At 46.2% G+C, this 27825-nt stretch overlaps 2 protein-coding genes across 2 annotated transcripts; both read right to left on the bottom strand.

Annotated features, from left to right (window-relative positions):
• Nucleotides 1-17980: 17980 nt before the first annotated feature.
• LOC103637598 (hornerin) lies at nt 17981-19812 on the bottom strand. The gene is given in 2 exon segments (XM_008659765.4): nt 17981-18809; nt 19502-19812. Coding segments are annotated over 2 exon segments (1107 nt in total). The 5' UTR covers nt 19780-19812.
• A 6449-nt stretch (nt 19813-26261) lies between these two features.
• On the bottom strand, nt 26262-27515 carry LOC100383964 (uncharacterized). The gene has a single exon (NM_001176578.2). The coding sequence runs from the start codon at nt 27411-27413 to the stop codon at nt 26334-26336; it is 1080 nt and encodes a 359-aa protein (NP_001170049.1). The 5' UTR covers nt 27414-27515; the 3' UTR covers nt 26262-26333.
• Nucleotides 27516-27825: the final 310 nt, after the last annotated feature.

The raw sequence follows: 27825 nt of genomic DNA, 5'->3' as shown, positions 1-27825 counted from the left end.
TCCCGAGGACTTGTTAAAGACTCTATATGCCCTTGTGTTTGAATCATATCCTAGTAAAAAGCCTTCTACAGTCTTAGGAGCAAATTTAGATTTTCTACCTCTTTTAACAAGTATAAAGCATTTGCTACCAAAGACTCTAAAATATGAAATATTGGGCTTTTTACCGGTTAGGAGTTCGTATGATGTCTTCTTGAGGATTCGGTGTAGATATAACCGGTTGATGGCGTAGCAAGCGGTGTTGACCGCCTCGGCCCAAAACCGATCCGAAGTCTTGTACTCATCAAGCATGGTCCTTGCCATGTCCAATAGAGTTCTATTCTTCCTCTCCACTACACCATTTTGCTGTGGCGTGTAGGGAGAAGAGAACTCATGCTTGATGCCCTCCTCAAGGAAGCCTTCGATTTGAGAGTTCTTGAACTCCGTTCCGTTGTCGCTTCTTATTTTCTTGATCCTTAAGCCGAACTCATTTTGAGCCCGTCTCAAGAATCCCTTTAAGGTCTGTTGGGTTTGAGATTTTTCCTGTAAAAAGAATACCCAAGTGAAGCGAGAATAATCATCCACAATAACTAGACAGTACTTACTCCCGCCGATGCTTATGTAAGCGATCGGGCCGAATAGATCCATGTGTAGGAGCTCCAGTGGCCTGTCGGTCGTCATTATGTTCTTATGTGGATGATGAGTGCCAACTTGCTTTCCTGCTTGGCATGCGCTACAAATCCTGTCTTTCTCAAAATGAACATTTGTTAGTCCTAAAATGTGTTCTCCCTTTAGAAGCTTATGAAGATTCTTCATCCCAACATGAGCTAGTCGGCGGTGCCAGAGCCAACCCATGTTAGTCTTAGCAATTAAGCAAGTGTCGAGTTCAGCTCTATCAAAATCTACTAAGTATAGCTGACCCTCTAACACACCCTTAAATGCTATTGAATCATCATTTCTTCTAAAGACAGTAACACCTACATCAGTAAATAGACAGTTGTAGCCCATTTGACATAATTGTGAAACGGAAAGCAAATTGTAATCTAATGAATCTACAAGAAAAACATTGGAAATAGAATGGTCAGGAGATATAGCTATTTTACCAAGACCTTTGACCAAACCTTGATTTCCATCCCCGAATGTGATAGCTCGTTGGGGATCTTGGTTTTTCTCGTAGGAGGAGAACATCTTCTTCTCCCCTGTCATGTGGTTTGTGCACCCGCTGTCGAGTATCCAACTTGAGCCCCCGGATGCATAAACCTACAAAACAATTTTAGTTCTTGACTTTAGGTACCCAAATGGTTTTGGGTCCTTTGGCATTAGACACAAGAACTTTGGGTACCCAAACACAAGTCTTGGAGCCCTTGTGCTTGCCCCCAACATATTTGGCAACTACCTTGCCGGATTTGTTAGTCAACACATAAGATGCATCAAAAGTTTTGAATGAAATGTCATGATCATTTGATGCACTGGGAGTTTTCTTTCTAGGCAACTTGGCACGGGTTGGTTGCCTAGAGCTAGATGTCTCACCCTTATACATAAAAGCATGATTAGGGCCAGAGTGAGACTTCCTAGAATGAATTCTCCTAATTTTGCTCTCAGGATAACCGGCAGGGTAAAAAATGTAACCCTCGTTATCCTGAGGCATGGGAGCCTTGCCCTTAACAAAGTTAGACAATCTTTTAGGAGGGGCACTAGGTTTGATATTGTCTCCCCTTTGGAAGCCAATGCCATCCTTGATGCCCGGGCGTCTCCCATTATAAAGCATGCTACGAGCAAATTTAAATTTTTCATTTTCTAAGTTGTGCTCGGCAATTTTAGCATCTAGTTTTGCTATATGATCATTTTGTTGTTTAATTAAAGCCATATGATCATGAATAGCATTGACATCAACATCTCTACATCTCGTACAAATAGATACATGTTCAACAATAGATGTAGAGGGTTTGCAAGAATTAAGTTCAACAATCTTAGCATGAAGAATGTCATTTTTATCTCTAAGATTGGAAATGGTAGCATTGCAAACATCTAGTTCTTTAGCCTTAGCAATTAAATTTTCATTTTCTACTCTAAGACTAGCAAGAGAAATGTTTAATTCTTCAATCCTAGCAAGCAAATCATCATTATTATCTCTAGGATTGGGAATTGAAACATTGCAAATATGTGAATCAACCTTAGCATTTAAACTAGCATTTTCATTCCTAAGGTTGTCAATCATCTCACGGCAAGTGCTTAGCTCACTAGATAATTTTTCACATTTCTCAATTTCTAGAGCATAAGCATTTTTAACCTTAACATGTTTCTTATTTTCTTTAATTAGACAATCCTCTTGGGAATCCAAAAGGTCATCCTTCTCATGAATAGCACTAATTAATTCATTTAGTTTTTCTTTTTGTTCCATGTTAAGGTTGGCAAAAAGGGTACGCAAATTATCTTCCTCATCACTAGCATTATCATCACTAGAGGTTTCATATTTAGTGGAGGATCTTGATTTTACCTTCTTTTTGCCGTCCTTTGCCATGAGGCACTTGTGGCCGACGTTGGGGAAGAGGAGTCCCTTGGTGACGGCGATGTTGGCGGCGTCCTCGTCGTCGGAGGAGTCGCTTGAGCTTTCATCGGAATCCCATTCCCGACAAACGTGGGCATCGCCGCCCTTCTTTTTGTAGTACCTCTTCTTTTCTCTCCTCTTGCCCTTCTTGTCATTATCCCTGTCACTGTCACTTGATAATGGACATTTTGCAATAAAGTGACCGGGCTTACCACACTTGTAGCAAACCTTCTTGGAGCGGGACTTGTAGTCTTTCCCTCTCCTTTGCTTGAGGATTTGGCGGAAGCTCTTGATGACGAGCGCCATTTCCTCATTGTCAAGCTTGGAGGCGTCTATTGGTTGTCGACTTGGGGTAGACTCCTCCTTCTTTTCTTCTGTCGCCTTGAATGCGACGGGTTGAGCCTCGGATGTAGATGGATCATCAAGCTCGTTGATCTTTCTCGAGCCTTCGATCATGCACTCAAAACTTACAAAATGCCCGATTACTTCCTCGGGGGTCATTTTAGTATATCTAGGATTACCACGAATTAATTGAACTTGAGTAGGGTTAAGGAAAATAAGGGATCTTAGAATAACCTTAACCACCTCATGGTCATCCCACTTTGCGCTCCCGAGGTTGCGCACTTGGTTCACCAAGGTCTTGAGCCGGTTGTACATGTGTTGTGGCTCCTCCCCTTTGCGAAGCCGGAACCGACCGAGCTCCCCCTCGATCGTTTCCCGCTTGGTGATCTTTGTAAGCTCATCTCCCTCGTGCGCGGTTTTGAGCACATCCCAAATCTCCTTGGCGCTCTTCAACCCTTGAACCTTGTTATACTCCTCTCTACTTAAAGAGGCGAGGAGTATTGTCGTTGCTTGAGAGTTGAAGTGCTCGATTTGGGCCACCTCATCCTCATCATAGTCTTCATCCCCTACGGATGGTACCTGTGCACCAATCTCAACAACATCCCATATACTTTTGTGGAGTGAGGTTAGATGAAATCGCATTAAATCACTCCACCTAGCATAATCTTCACCATCAAAAGTTGGTGGTTTGCCTAATGGGACGGAAAGTAAATGTGCATGTTTAGAAATGCGAGGATAATGTAGGGGAATCTTACTAAACTTCTTACGCTCTTGGCGTTTAGAAGTTACGGAGGGTGCATCGGAGTCGGAGGTCGATGTTGATGAAGTGTCGGTCTCGTAGTAGACCACCTTCCTCATCCTCTTTTGTTTGTCCCCGCTTCGATGCGGCTTGTGAGAAGAAGATTTTTCCTTCTTCTCTCTGTGGTGAGAAGAAGATTTCTTCTCCTTCCCTTTGTTGGAGGAGCTCTTCTTCTTCTCCCTCCTTTTGGTGCGGGACTCTTCCGATGAAGTGCTCCTATGGCTTGTAGTGGGCTTTTCGCCGGTCTCCATCTCCTTCTTGGCGTGATCTCCCGACATCACTTCGAGCGGTTAGGCTCTAATGAAGCACCGAGTTCTGATACCAATTGAAAGTCGCCTAGAGGGGGGGTGAATAGGTCGAAACTGAAATTTACAAATATAAACACAACTACAAGCCGGGTTAGCGTTAGAAATATAAACGAGTCCGTGAGAGAGGGCTCAAAACAAATCGCAAGCGAATAGACAAGTGAGACACGCGGATTTGTTTTACCGAGGTTTGGTTCTCGCAAACCTACTCCCCGTTGAGGAGGCCACAAAGGCCGGGTCTCTTTCAACCCTTCCCTCTCTCAAACGGTCCCTCAGACCGAGTGAGCTTTTCTTCTTCTCAATCAAACGGGAACAAAACTTCCCCGCAAGGGCCACCACACAATTGGTGCCTCTTGCCTTGGTTACAATTGAGTTTTGATCACAAGAACAAGTGAGAAAGAAAGAAAGCGATCCAAGCGCAAGAGCTCAAAAGAACACGGCAAATCTCTCTCGCTAGTCACTAAAGGCTTGAGTGGAATTGGAGAGGATTTGATCTCTTTTTGTGTGTCTAGAATTGAATGCTAAAGCTCTTGTAGTAGTTGGGAAGTGGAAAACTTGGATGCAATGAATGGTGGGGTGGTTGGGGTATTTATAGCCCCAACCACCAAAAGTGGTCGTTGGGAGGCTGTCTGTTCGATGGCACACCGGACAGTCCGGTGCACACCGGACAGTCCGGTGCCCCCTGCCACGTCATCACTGCCGTTGGATTGTAGCCGTTGGAGCTTCTGACTTGCGGGCCTGCCTGGGTGTCCGGTGCACACCGGACAGGTACTGTTTGCTGTCCGGTGTGCCAGCATGGGCGCGCCTGACTTCTGCGCGTGCTGCGCGCGCATTTAATGCGCCGCAGGTAGCCGTTGGCGCCGACTAGCCGTTGCTCCGGAGTTGCACCGGACAGTCCGGTGCACACCGGACAGTCCGGTGAATTATAGCGGGCTAGCCGTTGGAGTTTCCCGAAGCTGGCGAGTTCCTGAGGCCGCTCCTCTTTGGCGCACCGGACACTGTCCGGTGTACACCGGACAGTCCGGTGAATTATAGCGCGAGTGCCTCTGGAAATTCCCGAAGGTGGCGAGTTCGAGTTGGAGTCCTCTGGTGCACCGGACACTGTCCGGTGTACACCGGACAGTTCGGTGCTCCCAGACCAGAGGGCCTTCGGTTCCCACTTTGCTCCTTTGTTTAATCCAAAACTTGGTCTTTTTATTGGCTGAGTGTGAACCTTTTACACCTGTATAATCTATATACTTAGGCAAACTAGTTAGTCCAATTGTTTGTGTTGGGCAATTCAACCACCAAAATTAATTAGGGACTAGGTGTAAGCCTAATTCCCTTTCAGGAGGGCCTAAGGTGTTGGCTCAGCTGGTTTAGGTGTGAGCAGAAGGATCGTCCTCTCGTATAAGGACCGGTTTGTCATCTTTCATTACCTGTACTCTCAAAAGTACAACCACTCGAGGCTGTGTGGGCAGCCACTCAATCTGAACTCGTACGGTCCAACCCCAGGGTTATGAAGGCTGGGGTAGCACCGGGAGGATAAGGAGGGGGAATGTTTTGTCCGGTTTGGACATGGCGGTGGCCTGACTCCTTCTGGTATAACCGTTAAGGTTCGGACGTACAAGGAAGGAAAGAGTTTCGGATTCGGGTCTCATTGGCCATGAGATCGCAGAGCCGGACTAGTGGGTAAAGTGTACCCCTCTGCGCAGAGTCTATACCTATTCGAATAGTCCGTGTCCAGTGGTATGGACGAGTCTGGTATGGTATGACAATTAGTGTTTCTACTACAACTGGGAACAGGGAAATGCGTGTGTATGTTCTGTTCTGGAAAGAAAGTAGTACCACGGGAGCGGGAAGCTCAGTGGTGGTCAAGCAAGTGTTACTTCTATTGTCTTGGGAAAACCCTAACCATTGAGTACTGCCTTTCTCTAAGAAAGTATGAGTGACTTCAACTCCACCATATAAAGCATGTACAGTATAGGTCACTTTCTCTTTACGGGAGCCGGGTGGGCTTGCGGAATACCTAGTGTATTCACCCAGATTTATTTATGTTTTTCAGCAGCTGAAGACTTCTTTTCTGCTATGCTTGATTGATGGGGCTGTGTCTTCACCCAGTTCTGCCTGTGGCCTGGGCTATTTTATCTTCCACTGCGCTTTATGTTTTTCTCGGCTCACTTTCGAGCTTGTATCCCCGGTATTGTAATAACATTATTCAGACTCTGTAACTATTTGAAGTAATGAATGTGGTTACTAGCCTCGTGGGACTAGTAATTGTATCACATTTGAGTCCCAAAGGATCGGGACGCTTCAGGTGGTATCAGAGCCTATAGGACTGGCCGTAGACCACAGCCCTGACCTTAAAAGTTGCCTTAACAAGAAAACACCTCTTACCTCCAAGAAACATTCTTTCCCCTTTTCCCCGATATTAATAGACCTTTCTTTTCGTCTACCAGATGGAAAACCCCTGGGTGATTAGGACTTCCTATTGCTCAGAGGAGGAAGGCTTTCCTCACCTTCTTCGGAGCTGCGCGCTGCGCTTGGGGATCCGCAAGAAGCTCGAATATGTCTGGAAGGAGTACCGGGAAAATGGAATGGAAAAATGCTCTATGGCGGTCTACTTGGGAGAAAGCCGGAACTACCCAAACCACCCTCCCTTCCAAATTACTTTCATCGGGCACCGCTTCCCAGACACTTGCCAGAGCGTTGCTCGAAAAGCCCTCAAACAACTGTGCCAAAACTATAGCCGAGAGATCTTTGAGACCCCCCTCCGATATTTCCCACCCAGCAACAAAAACACCCCCACCTGGAAGAAAAGACTCCAGGCTCTGTCAGGAGGAGATCCCATAGAAGATGATCCCACTATCGTCTACATGGCCGGATACCTCCACACCCTCGACAACCACTACGATGAGCTCTCCTCCCACTGTACCCACCTAAACTCCCGAGTGGAAAGCCTAGAGCAGCAAGTCAAAGAGCTTAAGCAAGAGAAGGCATCTCTCCAGGAGAGTCTCAGCCTAGTGGAAGGCGAGGAAGCCAACACCTGTGAGGCCTATCAGACCTTGAAGATAGACTTTGACAAGAAGCTAAAGGCACTCGCTCCCAAAAAGAAGATCCAGAAGAAGACCACTAACCAAGGATGCCAGACAGAGAAGAAGAAGAAGAAGGCCCCTCTAGCCCTACCTCCCCCAGAATAGATGACTGGTCCGACGAAGAAGATGTATCCCTAGCCAGCCTCGATGATCTTCTCAAGGCATTTGGGGACACCTTAGACAAGGAACTCGCTAGTACCTCGAAGAACGCTCTCGTGTAGTCCCACCTATAGTAATCTTATGCTTGTAATGTGATGGTGTAATGAATAAAATAACTTGGTTCAAAATAATTTGCATGTGCATGATAGTGACTCTCTTCCCTGGCAGATGGCTTCGGATAAAACCACGCCTACCGCCTCAGGGATTGGAGCAGGTTTCCCCCAAAGAGCTGAAGGGGAAGTCGTTAGAGAAGAAAGTGAAACCCACCTCCCCGCACCTCCACCCCTACCCTTAGACCTAGCCCAAGTTCTAGCCAATCAGACCCGACTCATCGAGGTCCTCACTCGAAATCTGGAAAATCAACGACCGATTGGTGGAAGACCGCAAGACAGAATGGGGTACTTCCTAAGACTCAAACCTCCCACGTTCGCCGGATCAAGCAACCCCCTCGATGCAGACGATTGGATGCGCACGATCAAAAGGAAACTGGAAGCCATTGGTTGCCCAGAAAATCAGCGTGTTCAACTGGCTGCCCACCAACTTTCTGGGATGGCCTTAGCCTGGTGGGACACCTTCAACGTCACCATCAGAGATGCTACCTGGGCGGAGTTTGAAGCAGCTTTCCGGGAGCACCATGTGCCCCAAGGACTGGTACAGCTTAAGGAGGACGAGTTCCGAGAATTGACTCAAGACGGAAGATCTGTCAGCGAATATGTGCACAAGTTCACTGAGTTAGCCCGCTACGCGCCAGATGATGTCAGTACCGAGAGCAAAAAGATGGCCCGTTTCCTGAAGGGACTTAGGCCAGAACTCAAGACAATTCTGGCTAGCCAAGACTTCCTCAACTTCTCTCACCTTTCCAACAAGGCCATGCAAGTTGAAAGGGCTAAGGAGGAAGAAAAAGGACGTCTCAAAAGGAAGTTCCAGGTTCTCCGGGCACAGCAGCAGGACCGGCACCAGAAGACTCGATCATTTGGGTTTCCACCCAAGGGGCCCAACTTCAGTAGACCAGCTGGACCCACTCCGTCACGATTCAGCCAGCAGAGTCAGAGCTCTTTCCATTCCCCCTCAGTGGCAAGCAACCAACCTCCGGCAAATGCATGTTGGCACTGCGGTGATCCAAGTCACTTCAAGAACAACTGTCCGCAGCTGAAGCCACCAGGACCCGCCTACTCCAACTCGTTGAATGGCCCCAAGAATACCTCGGCATCCGCCCCCAAGACGCCCTCCGCCGTCAGCCAGCAGAACAAGACTCCGTACCAAGGGAGGGCACGTGTAAATCACGTCGATACCCAGGAAGCTCAGCAGGCTCCGGGAGTAGTACTCGGTGAGTTCCTCGTTGAATTTACTCCCGCTACCGTACTTTTCGATTCTGGAGCGTCCCACTCTTTCATAGCCACTAGCTTTGTGGAAAAATATGGCATTCCCTCTACTCCTCTAGAGATTCCTTTGGTCACCCGAACCCCAGGGTCCGACCTCCTATGCCAGCTAAAATGCTCCCAAGTCAGAATCCTTTTAAGTGGGGTAGTATTCCTGGCAGACTTAACCCTCTTGCCATCCAAAGGAATTGATGTAATCCTAGGGATGGATTGGCTGACTAGACACAAAGGCATTATCAGTTGCGCAGACAAGACAGTCCTCCTCACCGACCAGCAGGGAAAGTCAGTCTCTTGCCAGGCACAGCCACCCGCCAGTGACCCAATGATGTTCAATCTAACAACAGAAAGTATATCAGTAGTAGAAGAATTCATGGACGTGTTTCCAGAAGAATTGCCAGGAATGCCACCAGAAAGAGAAGTGGAGTTCTACATAGATCTAATTCCTGGAACAGCACCCATCGCAAAGAGACCATACAGCATGGCTCCAACCGAGTTAGCAGAACTGAAGCTTCAAATCTCAGATCTTCAGCAAAAAGGGTACATTCGTCCCAGCTCATCACCTTGGGGAGCGCCAGTCCTGTTCGTCTCCAAGAAGGATGGAAGCATGAGAATGTGTATTGATTACCGATCGTTAAATGAAGTTACCATCAAGAACAAGTATCCACTTCCTCGGATTGACGACCTCTTCGATCAGCTTCAAGGAGCCAAGTACTTCTCCAAGATAGACCTGAGGTCTGGTTACCACCAATTGAGGATCAAGGAGGCAGACATCCAAAAGACTGCATTCGTCACCCGGTATGGGCAATATGAGTTCACAGTAATGCCGTTCGGACTGACAAACGCACCCGCCTTTTTCATGAACCTCATGAATAAAGTGTTTATGGAAGAGCTAGATAAGTTTGTCGTAGTCTTCATCGACGACATCCTTATTTACTCCAAGAACCGCGAAGACCATAAGCGTCACCTTCGGATCGTCCTTGGAAAACTCAGAGCACACCAACTTTATGCCAAACTCAGTAAATGTGAATTCTGGTTGGAAAAGATAGCCTTCCTTGGGCATATCTTAACCACAGAAGGAATAGAAGTGGACCCTTCCAAAGTAGAAGCAGTGTCAAAATGGAGGCAACCAACCAACGTCAGTGAAGTTCGAAGCTTCCTAGGAATGGCAGGGTATTACCGCCGCTTCATCAAAGGATTCTCCAGCATCGCAAGACCAATGACAGAACTTCTCAAGAAAGACCATAAATTTGTGTGGACCCCAAAATGTGAAGGAAGTTTCCAAATCATAAAGGAGAAACTCACAACGGCACTCGTCCTATCACTGCCAGATATTCATCAAGATTTTGTCGTCTTCTGTGATGCCTCGAGGCAAGGCTTAGGGTGTGTGCTAATGCAAAACGAGAAAGTCATTGCTTACGCATCACGCCTACTCAAGCCGCATGAGCAGAATTACCCCACCCATGATTTGGAATTGGCAGCCATAGTGCATGCCTTAAAGATATGGAGGCATTACCTAATCGGAAACAAATGCCACATTTTCACCGATCACAAGAGTCTGAGGTACATATTCACTCAACCTGATCTCAACCTCCGTCAGCGAAGATGGTTAGAACTGATCAAGGATTACGATCTAGAAATTCACTATCACTCCGGAAAGGCCAACGTGGTAGCCGACGCCCTCAGTCGAAAGCCATTCAGAATAAAAGGGACCAACTTTCTAGAAGACTGGAAGAAAGAATCAGCACGACTAAATGTATGTTTGGGAAACAACGATAGTCTCGAAGTCAAACCAATGCTAGAAGACCTCATCTGCAAAGCTCAACATCTAGACCCAGAGACGGCAAGGCTTGTGGAGAAAGCCCGCAAGGAACAACTCCAGGACCTCAGGACAGATGACCAAGGAGTCCTTTGGTTCAAACACCGTCTATATGTACCAAAAGGGGAAACCCGAGAGGTCCTACTCAAGGAAGCTCACGACTCGGCCTACTCCATCCACCCCGGAACTACCAAGATGTACCTGGACCTCAAGACCAGATACTGGTGGAAGGGGATGAAGAAAGAAATAGCTCAGTATGTGGCCCGATGTGACATCTGCCAACGGACGAAGGCCGAACACCAAAAACCTGCTGGCCTATTACAACCCCTCCCGATACCTGAATGGAAGTGGGAAGAAATAGGCATGGACTTCGTAACCAGACTGCCCCGGACGCAGAAAGGGAATGACTGCGTCTAGGTAATAATAGATCGCCTCACCAAGGTAGCCCATTTCATTCCAGTGAAAACTACCTTTAGAGGAGCCACCCTTGCCCGGATTTACCTCAAGGAGATAGTCAGACTCCATGGCATCCCAAGGAAGATAGTGTCAGACAGAGGAACCCAGTTCACATCCAAATTCTGGACAAGCCTTCAGAAAGCTATGGGCACCAAGCTAGATTTCAGTACCGCTTACCACCCTCAGACAGATGGGCAGACAGAAAGGGTCAACAAAGTCCTTGAAGATCTGTTGAGAGCATGTGTGTTAGCTTTTGATAGAAGTTGGGAGTCCAGTCTACCCTACGCAGAGTTCTCATACAACAATAGCTATCAGGCCAGCATCAAGATGTCGCCATTCGAAGCACTGTATGGACGGAAATGCCAGACCCCTCTCATGTGGTCCAACGTGGGGGAAAAAGCACTAGAAGGACCTACCTTTGTCAAAGAGGCGGAAGAGAAAGTTGCACTGATCCGCAGAAGGTTGCTTGAAGCTCAAAGTCGGCAGAAGAGTTACGCAGACAACAGGCGGAGGGAACTCCGATTTGAGGAAGGAGACTTCGTCTACCTCAAAGTTTCTCCAATGCATGGTGTCAGGAGGTTCCAAGTCAAAGGGAAGCTAGCCCCACGTTTTGTAGGTCCCTATCCCATCATTGGCAAGGTAGGACCCGCAGCATACCGCCTGGAACTACCAGAATCCATGTCCGACATCCACAATGTGTTCCACGTATCCCAGCTACGCAAGTGCCTGCAAGCACCAGAAAGTCACCTCGAAGAAGAGACAGTGCAGATTCAGAAAGACCTTCAATATCGTGAGAAACCAGTGAAGATTCTTGATTCCGCAGTCAGAAAAACCCGCACCTCAGAAGTAAAGCTCTGTAAAGTTCAATGGAGCAGAGAAGGAGAAGAGGAAGCCACCTAGGAGAGTGAGGACTTCTTGAGAAGGGAATACCCTTACCTTTTCCCAAATCCAGTCTAAATCTCGAGGGCGAGATTCCTTTAAGTGGGATAGGTTTGTAACATCCCAAAATCCCAACCCAGGTTTGAAACCCTAAACCCCCCCTAATTCCCCCCCTCCTTCATTTTATTCTTCTCCCTTAACCCTACCCCTAGGTCACCCAATCATTTGCATGCACTTAAAATGATTTGAAGCACCTCACATAGACCATATTTATCACCAAGTTCATTTAGAGAATTTTTGATAAGAGAAAAAGAAACAAAAAGACACAAAAGTAGAAAAGAAAAAGGAAAAGAAATAGAATAAGAAAAGAAAAAGGAAATCCCTCTCCCCTCCCTCGGCTGGGCCGAATCCCAGCCCAGCTTGCGCGCGCCCGCAAACCCCCCCCCTCTCTTCCGGCCCAAGCGGCCCAAACCGCGCGCCGCTCCCGCCCCCTGACTTCCGGGCCCCGCCCGTCAGCGCCTCACCGCTCTCTCTCTCGCGCGGACCTCTCTCACTGGCAGCCCGACCCCACCCGTCACCTCCTTCTCCCTCGCCCATCCCTCACCGGCGCGATCGCCGCCGAGCGCCCCTCGCCTCGTCGCCTCGCCATTAATGCTCGCCAGCCTCCGCGACAACCCCGCCACTGTGCTTGAGCCGACCTCTCACCCCCTCAGCCTGCCCGAGCCGTCCCAATCGGCGTTAGCGCCATTCCCGTACCCATGGCGAGCTCACCGGTGCTCGTCGTCTCCCCCATCCTCCTCCCTCCCCCGAGCGCCTATAAAAGGGCCCGCTCGAGCCCCGTCTTCGCCACACAACTCCAGCCATCCCCACTGCCCTCCTCCCCGAGCTATTCAAGCAAGCGCTGTCGTGCTCCCTGCCTTGCTCCGGTGAGCTCCCTTCCCCCTCTCTAGCGCCTCTCTGTTCAATTAAGCTATGGCCGAAGCTCCGCCACACGCTCGCGATCACTAGACACCACTTTGCCTCCCCTGTCGTGGCCGGAAACCTCACCGGCGGCTTCGCCGCCGCGGGCACCCGCCACCGCGCCGTGGACCGACCGCCATAGGCCCCCGCAGGCCAAATTCGCCCCACCATCATGACCCACTCCAACCGCCCGTGCTTCGCCACCCCTTCCCCGCCAGAGAACCGGACCGACGGCGGAGAACCGCCGCGGAGTTCGCCGCCGACCGGCCCCGGTCGAGCCCCTTCCCCCTCCGTTGCCGAGTGACGCCGTCAGCCCCCCCCCTCTCCCTGGCTGGTGGGCCCGCGCTACGGCGTCGTCCCCGCCGCCGTTCCCTCGCAGCTGGGCCGGCTGGGCCACAAGCGCGCCCGCACCCGCGCGCCATGTGGGCCAAAATCCCCCCCCCCCGGCCCAGTTGGATGGAGAATCCCTTTTCTTTTTCTTTTCCTATTTTCTTTTCTCATTTTCACATATATATTTAGATACTAATATTTTATGCACCAAAAATTGTCTAAATAAATTATTAGGGCACAAAAATAATAAAGTATAACAATTTGCACACCCCACAAAGGTCACTATGTTTGATGTATTGTTATTGTCTATGTTTAATTAGCGGAAGAGGGATCCGATCCTCCGGAATTCTTAGCTCCGGAAGAAGGGCAAGAACCTGACCCCTCCGAGATTAACCTCTTGTGCCAGGAAAGCTTCGACGAAGGCAAGTCCATCTTTCCCTTGATGCATTATTTACCTATCTCTCTCTACCACTGCTTAAGCCTGGATTATGGGATGGGAGTCGAATTGCATGGTAAGCATGAGAGAGCCCGCATTAACTATTACTTCGATTAAAAGATATGGAACAAGTGAAAAGGGGTATAAGTGAAATGTTTTCCAAAAGAGTGCGATGAAGGGTACTCACCCTCATCACCTGGTGTAGTAGGATGATCAGGGACTCCCTGGTTTAGGGGAGGGCCTAAGGTGTTGGCTCAACTGGTTTAGGCGTGAGCAGAAGGATCGTCCTCTCGTATAAGGACCGGTTTGTCATCTTTCATTACCTGTACTCTCAAAAGTACAACCACTCGAGGCTGTGTGGGCAGCCACTCAATCTGAACTCGTACGGTCCAACCCCAGGGTTATGAAGGCTGGGGTAGCACCGGGAGGATAAGGAGGGGGAATGTTTTGTCCAGTTTGGACATGGCGGTGGCCTGACTCCTTCCGGTATAACCGTTAAGGTTCGGACGTACAAAGAAGGAAAGAGTTTCGGATTCGGGTCTCATTGGCCATGAGATCGCAGAGCCGGACTAGTGGGTAAAGTGTACCCCTCTACGCAGAGTCTAAACCTATTCGAATAGTCTGTGTCCACTGGTATGGACGAGTCTGGTATGGTATGACAATTAGTGTTTCTACTACAACTGGGAACAGGGAAATGCGTGTGTATGTTCTGTTCTGGAAAGAAAGTAGTGCCACGGGAGCGGGAAGCTCAGTGGTGGTCAAGCAAGTGTTACTTCTATTGTCTTGGGAAAACCCTAACCATTGAGTACTGCTTTTCTCTCAGAAAGTATGAGTGACTTCAACTCCACCATATAAAGCATGTACAATATAGGTCACTTTCTCTTTACGGGAGCCGGGTGGGCTTGCGGAATACCTAGTGTATTCACCCAGATTTATTTATGTTTTTCAGCAGCTGAAGACTTCTTTTCTGCTATGCTTGATTGATGGGGTTGTGTCTTCACCCAGTTCTGCCTGTGGCCTGGGCTATTTTATCTTCCACTGCGCTTTATGTTTTTCTCGGCTCACTTTCGAGCTTGTATCCCCGGTATTGTAATAACATTATTCAGACTCTGTAACTATTTGAAGTAATGAATGTGGTTACTAGCCTCCTGGGACTAGTAATTGTATCACATTTGAGTCCGAAAGGATCGGGACGCTTCATGTTCCTATATGCCCCATTGCCAAAAGTATTTTATTCTAGTATGGTCTATACTTCTCTCAATCTATTAGATATGATCTCACTCTTGTGCTTGCGACACCTTTGTAGATGCCCCCTGACCATAACCTTCTTGTCTTTTAGGATTCTTTTCTCTTCCATTATTAAATTAAAATTGCTACCATGTGACCATGTCAATTCCATTGGTATTGACATGCTCGTATACTTGCATTTTAATACCCTTATCCCTTGATTAAAAGTACTTACTCTTGTGCCTCTACTACCTATTTAAACAGTTCAGTTTATGTGTCCATGACATTCCTGTCTTTTGAGATCCCTTCCTATTCCATTATTTAGTCGTTATCTTTCAACAATTTATATTCCTCTGGTCTTAGTATGCTCATATCCTTAGAGTCTTGCATACTCCTATATTTTCATGTATGCTTATCTTCATACCCCAACGTCTGTTTAAGACATTTCAGTTAACATGCCCTTGACCACCCTTGTTTCTTAATGATCCATGAGTGGTCATTTTATTTTGCACATCCTTGGTGATCTCGTTAATTCCTTATTACTTCCCTTAGTAAAGAAATTTTACTTCAACCCTTCTGTCGGAACCTCACTTATCTATCCTTGATTGTTTTCTCCACTTCGTCACTTTGCGAGTCTTGCCTTAACTCTGTCCACGGATTATGTTTTTCGTCATTAGTACCTTTATCCTTATCACCTCTATATCTTACCTTGATGTTTATCTTATACCGGCCTTTAAAATACCCTCTTTTCTATCTCAATCCGAGCATTGTATTCTACCTACTTTTCCCTTGGTCGTATCCTCTTCCTTGTCGCTTGCGAGTTTTTAACTCCATCATTTGTTATGCTTTGGTTTGTTATTGCCTTTATCTTTCTCATCTCTAAATCTTACTTCGGTGATTACACTATGTCTGTCCTCTAAGATCTCCAATCTCCTATCCCAATTTGAGAGCGGTGTTTTACTTACCTTACCCTTGGCTATATCCTCTTCTCTACCACGTGTAAGCTTGGACGTGACTCCATTTTTTGTGGTACTCCTACCACTGGCTCTCCCATGCCTTCATCTTTTCTCTCATACCCTTGTCTGTTATCGCCTTTGACCCTTATTATATTGAGGTATTCTACCTAAATGCTTACCCTGAACTTGTCCTTTAAAAGCCTCCCCTTCCTTCAACCCAGTTTGAGGATGTGAGTTACCTATCTCCCCCTTGATTTCTTTTCACTCCTTGTCGCCTTACAGGTTTTGTCCTAATTCCATCCTTTGATGCGTTTTTGTTTGCTATCACCATCACCTTGTCATCCATCGATCTTGCCTTGATACTCATCTTTATTCATACTCAAAAAAAATTCCCCTCTTCCACCTCAAATTGAGAGTGACAGTTTACCTATCTAGCCCTTAAACGTACCCTCTTCTTTTTTCACTTGCATGTCCTGTCTTAACTCCACCCTCTGTGGTATTTATATCCTTGGTTCTTATACCCATTTACCTCCTCTCCTACATCCTTGCCCGTTATCACCTTTAGACCCTCGTGATAACTATTCCCTTGCCTTCTGCTTACATTTAACCTACCCTTTGAAGCCTCCTCTTTTCCATCCCTGTTCGGGGATGATGTCTCATCTATTTCATCGTTGACTGCTCCCCCTTCTTTGACACCTTGCAAGTTTTGTCTAGAATACATCCTTGTTGTGTTTGCCCGTTATCACCTTAACCCTTGACATCCCTCGATCTTTACCTTGATGCTTATCATGTACCTGTGTTTTAAAGCCGCCTCTCCCATTTCATTTCAAGAGTGATGTCTTACCCATCCCGCTCTTATTCGTTCCCTTTTCCTCTGTCGCACTGCAAGTCTTATCTTTTGCTTGGTATCACCCTTACCTTCCTAATATCTAGATCTTTCCATGATGCTTATCCTATGCCTACCTTTTGAAGTACCATCTTTCCCATCTCGATTTGAGAATGGTGTTTTACCTACCCTACCCTTGGTTGCATTTTCTCCCTCGTAGATTACAGTCCTTGCTTCAACTCCATCCCTTATTGTACTCGTGTCCCTATCCTACACGTCTTGTTCTTGTCCTTGTCCTTCAACAACCTTAGAGAGTAGTTATTCCCTTTTTAAGAAAGACCACCATTTAATTAAAAGGAACGTATAGCAACGAAATATTTGTCGTTGTATGCTTGTGCTGTTTGTCTTTGTGTTATGACTGATTTGCTTCTTTGTGATGAGTGTTGGTGTGTTGTGGCCCCTGGGTCCGTAATGGCATCCATTTACTAGCTGAGTGCCATAGAGTCAGGTAGATGGGTGCTCTCCCTCTTCCCCTCTTTAATCCATCTATGCTTACCCTTTTCTACCTATATTCTTTCCTCTTGCACCTAAGCAGTTGGCAACCTCCAGCTCCTCTTAATCAATCAAGGTCAGAATCTGTAACACCCCAGGTGTTTATCGTCTGCTCGACCTCGAGTGTGGACTTTAACATGTAATATCAGTGGATGAAACAGATGCTAAATTTCAATCATCTTCGCCTATCGCGATTTTAATATCGCATCTGTTTCTTTTGTCATGAGTTCGACATCGTTTTTATTTATCCAGGCTCTTCCTAAATTTTTGTGATGTTTGGAACATCGTTGTTCCGAAAATCGGTGCGTCCGGTGATTATTTAAAATTTATCGTTCGCGCAAATCCGAATTCGGAAGCTCGACCCACTCGGACGATTTTATCCCGGGCCAATTAAATAGAACCCAACGACTAAGCTTCCGGTGTAAAATAATGTAGTCCCCTTTTTGTCATCCGTGACATCGCGTCTACGGATGTTTAATTAAATTGTTCTCTAATCGAGTGTTCGAATAGCGAACGGAATTCGTCTAAAATCAACTGAATCAAATGCAGATTAAAATAAACCGAAACCGGAACAATTGCTAGTCAATTCGGATTCCTATTTTAAAATCCGAGAAAATAATATGCGTATTTGTATAGTGCGTCGACCTTTTAATCATCGCTACAAATCCCGATTCAAAAATATGTGTGATTTCTAAAAAAAGAGAAAAGAAAATAAAAACAAGAAAATATCTCGCGCCGCCCTCCCCTGCCGATTTTTGCCGTACGCAGATTTTTTCTGGCATCGTCTTATCCCCTGGAGCCGCCGTTTTCCTTCTTCACGCGACGGGTTCTGGGCAGTGGGGCGCCTGACCTTGCGGCCTGGTCCTCCAGCTCGCCGGCGACCTGCATCTTCCCCAAGCCGCGCCCAGCCCCATCTCCTCCCTCTCCTCATCTCCATGGCCACCAAATTTGCTCCTCCGTTCAAGGTTCGCGCAGGTCCGACCATGGAAGATGGAACTCGCCTCTGCTCCTCCCTACTCTCCCCACCCCGCGTGACAGTTTCCCTGCTCCCTTCTCCTCATGTTCGCCCATGCCACGACCCCCAGTTCCCTCTCCTTGTCGCGCAGTTTCCTTCGGCGTCCTCGTTTTCTCCTGCTCCAGCTCTCTGCTCACAGCCGCAAGCTCTGTTTTCCTCCCTGCTGCAGCGCCCGAATGCCCTGCTTGCCCTCGCTCCTCTCTGCGCCCTCGTCTTCTTCCTCGCCGCGTCCGGCCAAGCTCCCGTGGCGCGCGTCCTCCCATGACGTCTCCCAGTCCCAGGTCGCCCCTTCGGCCGAGCTCCCCATGGCGCCCGGATCTCCCTGCTCCCTGCGCTCGCCCAGCTCGGTCTCCTCCCCATCTGCTTGGCTCAGCTCGGCCTGCGTGCCCCTGAGCTCTCCCTTGCGCACCCGACCTCCAACCTTCCTCCCATGGCGCCCTGCTCTGTTTACTGCTTGTCGCGCGCTTGGAATACTTGCTGGCGCTCAGCCCCACCGTGCACAGATGTGGTTCCGTCGTCAAGCCACCGTCTCGACCTTGTTGTGCATGCCGCTGTGCTGTCTCTGTCGATCTGCTCGCCGTGGCATGGTCATGGAACTTCCTTGGCGCCGTGCGCGTCAGATCGTTGGGTCGCGTCCTGCTCGGTTCTTGTGCCGTTGATTTGGAGCTCCGGCGCGGGCTCTTCTCTGGTGCTCGTCGGCCTCGCCATTGTTGTCGTGATCGCGAGTCCTGTTGTCTCCCTGCGTCGATCTCTGCCTGTGCTCGAGCCATGCCACTGGCAGTAGTGCGGCCGCCCTGGGCCCCCGGTTCCAAAGGGGCCCCACTCCGGTATTACCATATATAGCCTTAGAGTATGTGTTTGGTGTCTCGTGGTGCGATTCCAACGATGAATCAGCATATTGCAGCATGACTTGCTAATTGGTAAATATTTGATTTTATTGATTATTTGTGAGTGCCACATAATGGGTAGTAATTTTTAATTTATTTAATTTTGGTGTACCTAAAGAGCATCACCAAGAAGGGTCTTAAATATGGTTATATTTTACAATATACGACTGTGACACCAAAACATTGCTCCAACATAGGTTCTATTTTACAAAAAAAAATCATCAAATAATTATAGGACTCGGTCTCTCGAATCCCAAATATAAGACCACATTGTGGAGCTCTATCCTTATTTTGTATACTATTTTTAATTTTTTATTTCCTAAATAATTGATCTTTTCTAATAACATGATATGATGTGAGACTCAACTGTTGGAGCTGTAAATGTTTGTGTGACTTTAACAATTTGAATCATGTTATATTTTATTTGTTAGGACTCAAATATAGGATTTATTGTTTGGGTGCTCTTTTCGATGGTTTCAATTCACAATTATTTTTTAAAATTTGCAGTATATATATAATCATGAAATCTAGAAGGGCCCTTAATTTGTATCTTGCTCTGGGCCCCTGATTTCTCAGGACCGCCGCTGGCCACTGGAACCCTCGCCGTGGAGTTATTCGTCACCATGCTCGACAAGCTCTAGTCGCGCGACTGTCCACGTCGCCGTCACGAGACTCCTTCTTGCATCACTCGTTGTGTTTGGCGTCCGTAGTGCTTTGGAACAGCGTAGTTGACCTCCCTGCTTAATGCGCTCACATCGCCGACTGGAGAGGAAAATCCAAGGAGATTGATAGAGAGGAAAACAAACACGCGCGATGCTCGTTGTGTGTTCGGTAAAAAGCTTGAACCTGGAAGTCATCGGCGTGCGCGTGAAGTTTTTAATCGCTTGGATGATGGTGAGTTACGTCACTGCTCCTGCTTGTTGATGAATAAGTAGAACGATTAAATATATTTGTTGTGCTAATTCTCATATTTTTAGCAAGAGTGATATGTGTGAAATTAATCGTGTCGTCTAGTATTCGTTAGTCTGTAGTGTTAAGGATAGGTCGGAAGTATAAATGATGTGAAGAATATGTTAATAGAATTGTAGGCATGGCGTGATTCGATTAAAAATATTCTATCAGCTAGGTCATGGAATAATGTGATGTTTATGTATTTGGCATGATATGCAAATTAATCCGGATAAGTGGTTTAAAAAGTTAGTTAATATGCTCCCTTACTCTAAATTGTCGGTATTCAAAAATATTGAATAAAAATGTGACGAGTAATTTGATATTGGGTGTTTCGACAAAAGACTTGTGCTCAGCTTATTATTACTTGATGTTTGAAGTAGATGCGATTACGCTAGAAAAATGTGATAATTGGGCGTAGTCGTATATCAGTATCTAGTGTTTATGTATTTTAGTTTGTGATGCTTGACCACAAGTGTTAATCCTCTTTGGTATAGCAATAATTAGTTATGTGTTATTCCTCGGTATTCATTCATGTGCATAATGCATTTCATTCAGGTACGTTAATTAATCACGTGATGTGGAGGACCAAAGCTGAGTCGACCACAAGATATCGCTACGCGTGAGCTTCTCCACGAGATAGTATTGATGAACGAACCTGAAGACGGATAATCTGACGAATGCCGAAACAAAGGCTGGTCGTCAAGTGGACGTCGTCTAACAACACTAACCTAGTGTTATCCAGGCAAGCCCTGGTGCATGCAACCCCTTCCTTGTGTTTTTAAATTATTTTTACACACTTTAAGTCTAGCGAAATATGCATTAAGTTTATAGGAGTTACTTGGAAACCCTTTGATGCATTGCCTACCTTGATATCCATACCCTTATAGATACTTCTGATGAAGTATCAAAATATGATTTACAAAAATGCTTATCCCTGCTTAGATCTTGTGGATAGAGGTTGTCTTTTCCATTAAGACCTAACTTAGGGGTTATCCTAAGGAATGATGACTTCTACCTACAAGAATATTTTCATTGAGAGCGTGGTGGGATCTTACTGTAAAGTTCCCTATAATGCTCTTTTCATCCTAAGGAATACAAACAATCCTAAGGATGGAAGTATTTAAATCGGGACTTGGGCTAGGAACAGGTGATGTTCTACCCAGGTTGATTAAGGATTGGATGCGTATCTAGGCTTGATGATTGAGGACCTTTTAACTGGTCACATGCCTCATCATGGGTAAGCTTTGCCTCAGGCAGACTAATACGAGAATAAGATAACACGCAATGGGAGTGGAGAGATGACGAGAGTAGCATGTACCCTCCGTGGCAAGAGGTTGGACGGTGGTGTATCTGTGCTCTCGGTTGGCGTGAACCTGATCTGGTCTTAAGAACCCCGGTGGCGAGTTGACATATGCAAGAGTTAAGTGCTACATATGTCGTGTGATTGGAGATCCCCAGCTGGGTATTAATCGATTCGGATCGCCGTTACTTCTTGGATATGAAGACTTGGTCACTGACCTGCAACCTAAGTCAGGATGTGAACATTATGAATAAAAATGATGTTGTATTGATGAGATGGTGAAATTAGACTAGATGCAATCATATTCTATTAATATTTAATTTGGCGTTAAAACATTGAAAGTAAGGATTCACTTTAGTAAGTTATTTCTGCAAAAATATCTAAGTTGATTCTTGCTAAAGCCTTTTCCTTGATTTCTATTTAACCAGCATACCCTTGAGAGTCTTTTCTTTAGTCGGGTAAGTCTTGCTGAGTACTTGCATACTTAGGGTTTTATTCCTTGTTGTTTTTCAGGTTATAGTTTTGTGCTGCTGTTGATGGTGTTAAGTGCCAGTGGGCTCGGCCTTCTTATATAAGTTTACCCCATCTTTATCTTCTTATTGAGGATGGTCACTTAAGCTAGCATATATTTCAAACTTATAAACAATCTATAACAATTCAAAGTTATTTCTTTGAATCACTTTTGTAATCACTCTGATCATGTACATTGTAAAACTTGATGTAACATGTAAAATTTGGTAATAAGATTTCCGCTGCAAAATTATTGGTGTGTGATTTGTGTTTACTTAATCTCGCGGTTCTGGTTGTAAGTGGTTTATCCGAGGTCCTTGGGGAACTCGGATGGATCCTGTTAAGTTATCTGGTGCACATGCATAGCCGTCTAAGGTCTTTGAGACAAGGACAGGTGCATGTGGGCCTAATAACTTGGGAGGTTCTGCTACAGCTGGTATCGGAGCAGGATTAATTATATACAGTCACATACGTATTTTCAAAACAAAAGTTTTGGTTTCGAAAAAACCTATTTTCCACTAAACACATTGTTTGGCTTTGAAAAACAGCTTTGAAAAACTATAATGCTAGCGACATCCTCTGTTAAGCCCTAAGTTAAGGACTATCAGGTGGCTTAGTTGAAAACCACTAACCCACAACCGGGGGTATTGCATACATGTGTATTGATATTTTTGAGGCCATTCAGTCTTGAATGGATCGACGCTCAAGGTAAGGTGAGATGTGAGAGCATGACCGAACCAACATCGGTCTAGGGAAGAGTATGAAAAGCGCTTGATTATATACATGTTCTACATATGTATATATGAAGGCTGCGACGTGGAGTAATTACTTTTCTAGGAATTTAGTACCCCATGGATGTGGATGGGTATACAGACATGGGCATACTAAGAAGTGTAATGTACTTGTAACGACGCACCTACGCTCAGGTAAGAAGGTGAGTTACCATAATGAGTTGCCCTATGGTTAAAGTGTGGCAACGACGCCTATGCGTGGCTCGGCGCTTAATGATGAGCTGGCCTCCATATAGCAATATATGGAGTATAAACTGTGATAAATTGTCATGTGTGAATTGCATCATTGGGAATTGGGTTGTGATGGAATTTTCTGCAGGTACACTAACCTCGAAAATGTATGTGTAGCCGACGACTAGCAAAATACCGTGAGAGTCGTAAGTATGCCGCCGATATAGAACGTTATTGCCACATTATGTTGGCAAAAACTTGTGAGGACGAATAGGACGAGCATGCATCCTGATTGTTGCATCATGTTTATCACCTATACACCCAAAATGCTTCTCTCATCTTTATTCTAGTAACCAGTGATTGTAGATAATATGGTGTAATGTTGTATTATGAACTTCCATGAAATAGTTGTCCTCTGTTCTTTAGGTAATCTATTTAGGTGTAATACGTGTTTGCTCTTGTATGGATGTGTCGATAGACTGTTGGTGACTTGTAGCCTAAACCCAAAGCTAGGTCATGTTCTTATTTAATGAACCTAGACCCAAATTTAAATTTTCTATTATCACTCCATGACCAAGCCCATGTAAATGAATCTGTTTGTTAGACATAAAATGCAAGCAGGCTTAAAATAAGAATCTTGAGTCATAATTCCATCTTAGACCATGCCCTTATTCGATTGGCGCAAGCTGATATCCCTAATTCCAGTTTGCCTGTTCTTGATGATCACATCATTGCTTTATCAACCCAACCTAGGAAATACATGTCTGATCATTTTCTTAAGTTTGATGCCTTTGGTTTCCCCACATCTATCGAAGGCATACCAACTCAATCTTGTGATTGTTTTCCCTACGTATCTAATCAGATACTAATCCTTGACTTGTAATCCATATGATGGTCATAGAAATATGTTTGGGGCTGAATTAACAGTCTCCCATCGTACTCCTTTCATCAAATTTAGGTTATGGCCATACCTTGTTCATTTCATCGGGCCATGATCTGTTTGGCTCTCTACTTGTAACCATCCTTACAAGTGGAGTATCTCTTTGTACATTGTCCCCCTTGCCAATTCATTTGTGTCGCGTGAGGTTTCTTATTGGTTATGTCTGGTATTGGCGTTATGACTAAAATTGATAATACTGCGACGAAACCGGGGGCCTTCTGTGTGTGCGCACACACGGTTGTGCTGCTCGGCACACGCTAGTATCACAGTTGGTAGTCATAATCCATTATGAGATTACATCAATATGTTATCTCTGCACGAATTGTTCTTACCACGTGGGATTCATTATTGGTGCCAGTTTTGTAATGGTGTCATGGTTAAGAACTTATGGTACCGCGGTGAAACTGAGAGCCTCCTGTGAATGCGCACACAGGATTATGCTGCTTGGCGCATGCTAGTATCGAGGTCTCTAGTCATGATCCATTGTGGAACTACACTGATGTGTGATCTTCTGTGGACTCCTTCCTTGAAACAATTTCTATGTTGTTTGTCAAGTGATCAAGCAACATCTATCATCTTTGTTGGATCAAAAGGGCATACCACTTTCATGTGTGGTATCTTTTCTTTGATCTTAGTAGTGACTACTTATACAAGTTCCCTTTTACATCCTTTGTGTAAAGGTGAAATCTTGGAGCTTTTTAGTGTTGAAGTCAACTAATTAGCTCTCAAAATGGAGATTGATTTTCCCTGTTGTTGAGATGAAGGAGTTGTTCATTTGCTCCCCTATTTAATCCATGTATTTCCGAACCCAGTCTGTTCATCTTGCATGAAGAAATGGATGAACAACCTGACTGAATGGATTTCTATTCAAATACATGATCTCCTATTAGCAAATGTGAAATCTCAACCCTTGGCTTACCGATGGTACTGAGAGGACTTGATCAATGCCAAAAGTAGTTCAACAAGTTGGTTTTACTAACTTGTAACTGCATTGTGAACAAAGGTTGAGTTTAGAGATCGTTTTATCGAGTTATCTAAACTCACTTTGGTTCAAACTATTCTAAGAAAGTACTTACACAGATCGAGTTAAGTCGACTAAAAACCATCTAATTATCGCTCTAGTCATGCCTTGATCGCCTCACGTGTGCTTTTCCAGCATGTGTGATCAAGTCGAGCCATGATTAGCACTGGATAAAATGGACTGGTTGCAAGGTCCACATCTACAGATCCCTTTGCTAGTGATTTTTCGAGTCTCTATCATTTTCTTGAACTTGGATTTTCTGGTTAGCCGCGGGTCAACTGTGATGTTATTCGACATGCACACCCGTCTCATGTGCTACAAACTTACCGTGACCACTTGCTGGTAAACCTCTTTTTGTGTATTTTACCCAAGAGGTTGCATCTGATTCCGTTTGGATAAAATCGCGTATTCGCCGCTCGCCTAACAGACTCAGATAGTACAGTGTCGTCAGAAAAAGCAAACTGCACACAAGGAACCTTATGTGTTCCTCTGGCAGACATCGTCTCTACTGATGGACATCTCTAAATTAGCTTACCACGATACATGTTATGTCCACTAGAGAAACCCTATCCTGAGGCACTCGCCTTCGCTCAAGACTGCCTTATGATTATCGCTGATATGGACATGGGTTACATGCTTCTCAACTCTTAGGAGTCTTTCGTTCCGAATCTCGGGCCGAGATTCTTTTAAGGGGGAGGGCTGTAACACCCCAGGTGTTTATCGTCTGCTCGACCTCGAGTGCGGACTTTAACACGTAATATCAGTGAATGAAACAGATGCTAAATTTTAATCATCTTCGCCTATCGCGATTTTAATATCACATCTGTTTCTTCTGTCGTGAGTTCGACATCGTTTTTATTTATCCGGGCTCTTCCTAAATTTTTGTGATGTTCGGAACATCGTTGTTCCGAAAATCGGTGCGTCCGGTGATTATTTAAAATTCATCGTTCGCGCAAATCCGAATTCGGAAGCTCGACCCACTCGGACGATTTTATCCCGGGTCAATTAAATAGAACCCGACGACTAAGTTTCCGGTGTAAAATAATGTAGTCCCCTTTTGTCACCCGTGATATCGCGTATACGGATGTTTAATTAAATTGTTCTCTAATTGAGTGTTCGAATAGCGAACGAAATTCGTCTAAAATCAACTAAATCAAATGCAAATAAACCGAAACTGGAACAATTGCTAGTCAATTCGGATTCCTATTTTAAAATCCAAGAAAATAATATGCGTAGTTGTATAGTGCGTCGACCTTTTAATCATCGCTACAAATCCCGATTCAAAAATATCTGTGATTTCTAAAAAAAAGAAAAGAAAATAAAAAAGAAAATATCTCGCACCTCCCCTGCCGATTTTTGCCGTACGCAGATTTTTTCTGGCGTCGTCTTATCCCCTGGAGCCGCCGTCTTCCTTCTTCACGCGACGGGTTCTGGGTAGGGCTGACAATGGGCTATAAATTTTGCACTATAAGATCTAAGGATCGAAGCGGGTTAGGATCGGGCTCTATTTGTAGTCATTTTTAAACTATAATTTATTTAGGGCCTCGACATTTTGTGAAGAACTATTTGGATCACGATCCATTACCACCCCTAGTTCTGGGCAGTGGGGCGACTGACCTTGCGGCCTGGTCCTCCAGCTCGCCGGCGACCTGCATCTTCCCCAAGCCGCGCCCAGCCCGATCTCCTCCCTCTCCTCATCTCCATGGCCACCAAATTTGCTCCTCCATTCAAGGTTCACGCAGGTCCGACCATGGAAGATGGAACTCGCCTCTGCTCCTCCCCGCTCTCCCCACCCCGCGTGACAGTTTCCCTGCTCCCTTCTCCTCAAGTTCGCCCATGCCGCGACCCCCAGTTCCCTCTCCTTGTCGCGCAGTTTCCTTCCGCGTCCTCGTTTTCTCCTGCTCCAGCTCTCTGCTCACAGCCGCAAGCTCTATTTTCCTCCCTGCTGCAGCGCCCGAACGCCCTGCTTGCCCTCGCTCCTCTCCGCGCCCTCGTCTTCTTCCTCGCCGCGTCCGGCCAAGCCCCCGTGGCGCGCGTCCTCCCATGGCGTCTCCCAGTCCTAGGTCGCCCCTTCGGCCGAGCTCTCCATGGCGCCCGGATCTCCCTGCTCCCTGCGCTCGCCCAGCTCGATCTCCTCCCCATCTGCTTGGCTCAGCTCGGCCTGCGTGCCCCTGAGCTCTCCCCTGCGCACCCGGCCTCCAACCTTCCTCCCATGGCGCCCTGCTCTGTTTACTGCTTGTCGCGCGCTTGGAATCCTTGCTGGCGCTCAGCCCCGCCGTGCGCAGACGTGGTTCCGTCGTCAAGCCACCGTCTCGACCTTGCTGTGCAGGCCGCTGTGCTGTCTCTGTCGATCTACTCGCCGTGGCATGGTCGTGGAACTTCCTCGGTGCCGTGCGCGTCAGATCATTGGGTCGCGTCCTGCTCGGCTCTTGTGCCGTTGATTTGGAGCTCCGGCGCGGGCTCTTTTCTGTTGTTGTCTTGATCGCGAGCGAGTCCTGTTGTCTCCCTACACCGGTCTCTGCCTGTGCTCGTGCCATGCCACTGGAACCCTCGTCGTGGAGCTGTTCGTCACCATGCTCGACAAGCTCTAGTCGCGCGCCTGTCCACGTCGCCGTCACGAGACTCCATCTTGCAGCACTCGTTGTGTTTGGCGTCCGTAGTGCTTTGGAACAGCGTAGTTGACCTCCCTGCTTAATGCGCTCACATCGCCGACTGGAGAGAAAAATCCAAGGAGATTGATAGAGAGGAAAACAAACACGCACGATGCTTGTTGTGTATTCGGTAAAAAGCTCGAACCTGGAAGTCATCGGCGTGCTTGTGAAGTTTTTAATTGCTTGATGCTGGTGAGTTACGTCACTACTCCTGCTTGTTGATGAATAAGTAGAACGATTAAATATATTAGTTGTGCTAATTCTCGTATTTTTAGCAAGAGTGATACGTGTGAAATTAATCACGTTGTCTAGTATTCGTTAGTCCGTAGTGTGAAGGATAGGTCGGAAGTATAAATGATGTGAAGAATATGTTAATAGATTCGTAGGCATGGTGTGATTCGATTAAAAATATTCTATCTGCTAGGTCATGAAATAATGTGATGTTTATGTATTTGGCATGATATGCAAATTAATCCGTATAAGTGGTTTAAAAAGTTAGTTAATATGCTCCCTTCCTCTAAATTGTCGGTATTCAAAAATAGTGAATAAAAATGTGACGAGTAATTTG

Source organism: Zea mays, chromosome 1 (genome assembly GCF_902167145.1).
Source record: "Zea mays cultivar B73 chromosome 1, Zm-B73-REFERENCE-NAM-5.0, whole genome shotgun sequence".
In the NCBI taxonomy this organism is placed as follows: domain Eukaryota; kingdom Viridiplantae; phylum Streptophyta; class Magnoliopsida; order Poales; family Poaceae; genus Zea; species Zea mays.
The sequence above is the reverse complement of the archived record's forward strand: the minus strand, read 5'-3'. Positions and strand labels throughout refer to the sequence as shown.

Coding starts and splice junctions, on each gene's coding strand:
- LOC100383964 (NM_001176578.2), bottom strand. CDS start 27,413: ATGACTTCCAGGTTCGAGCTTTTTACCGAATACACAACAAGCATCGTG.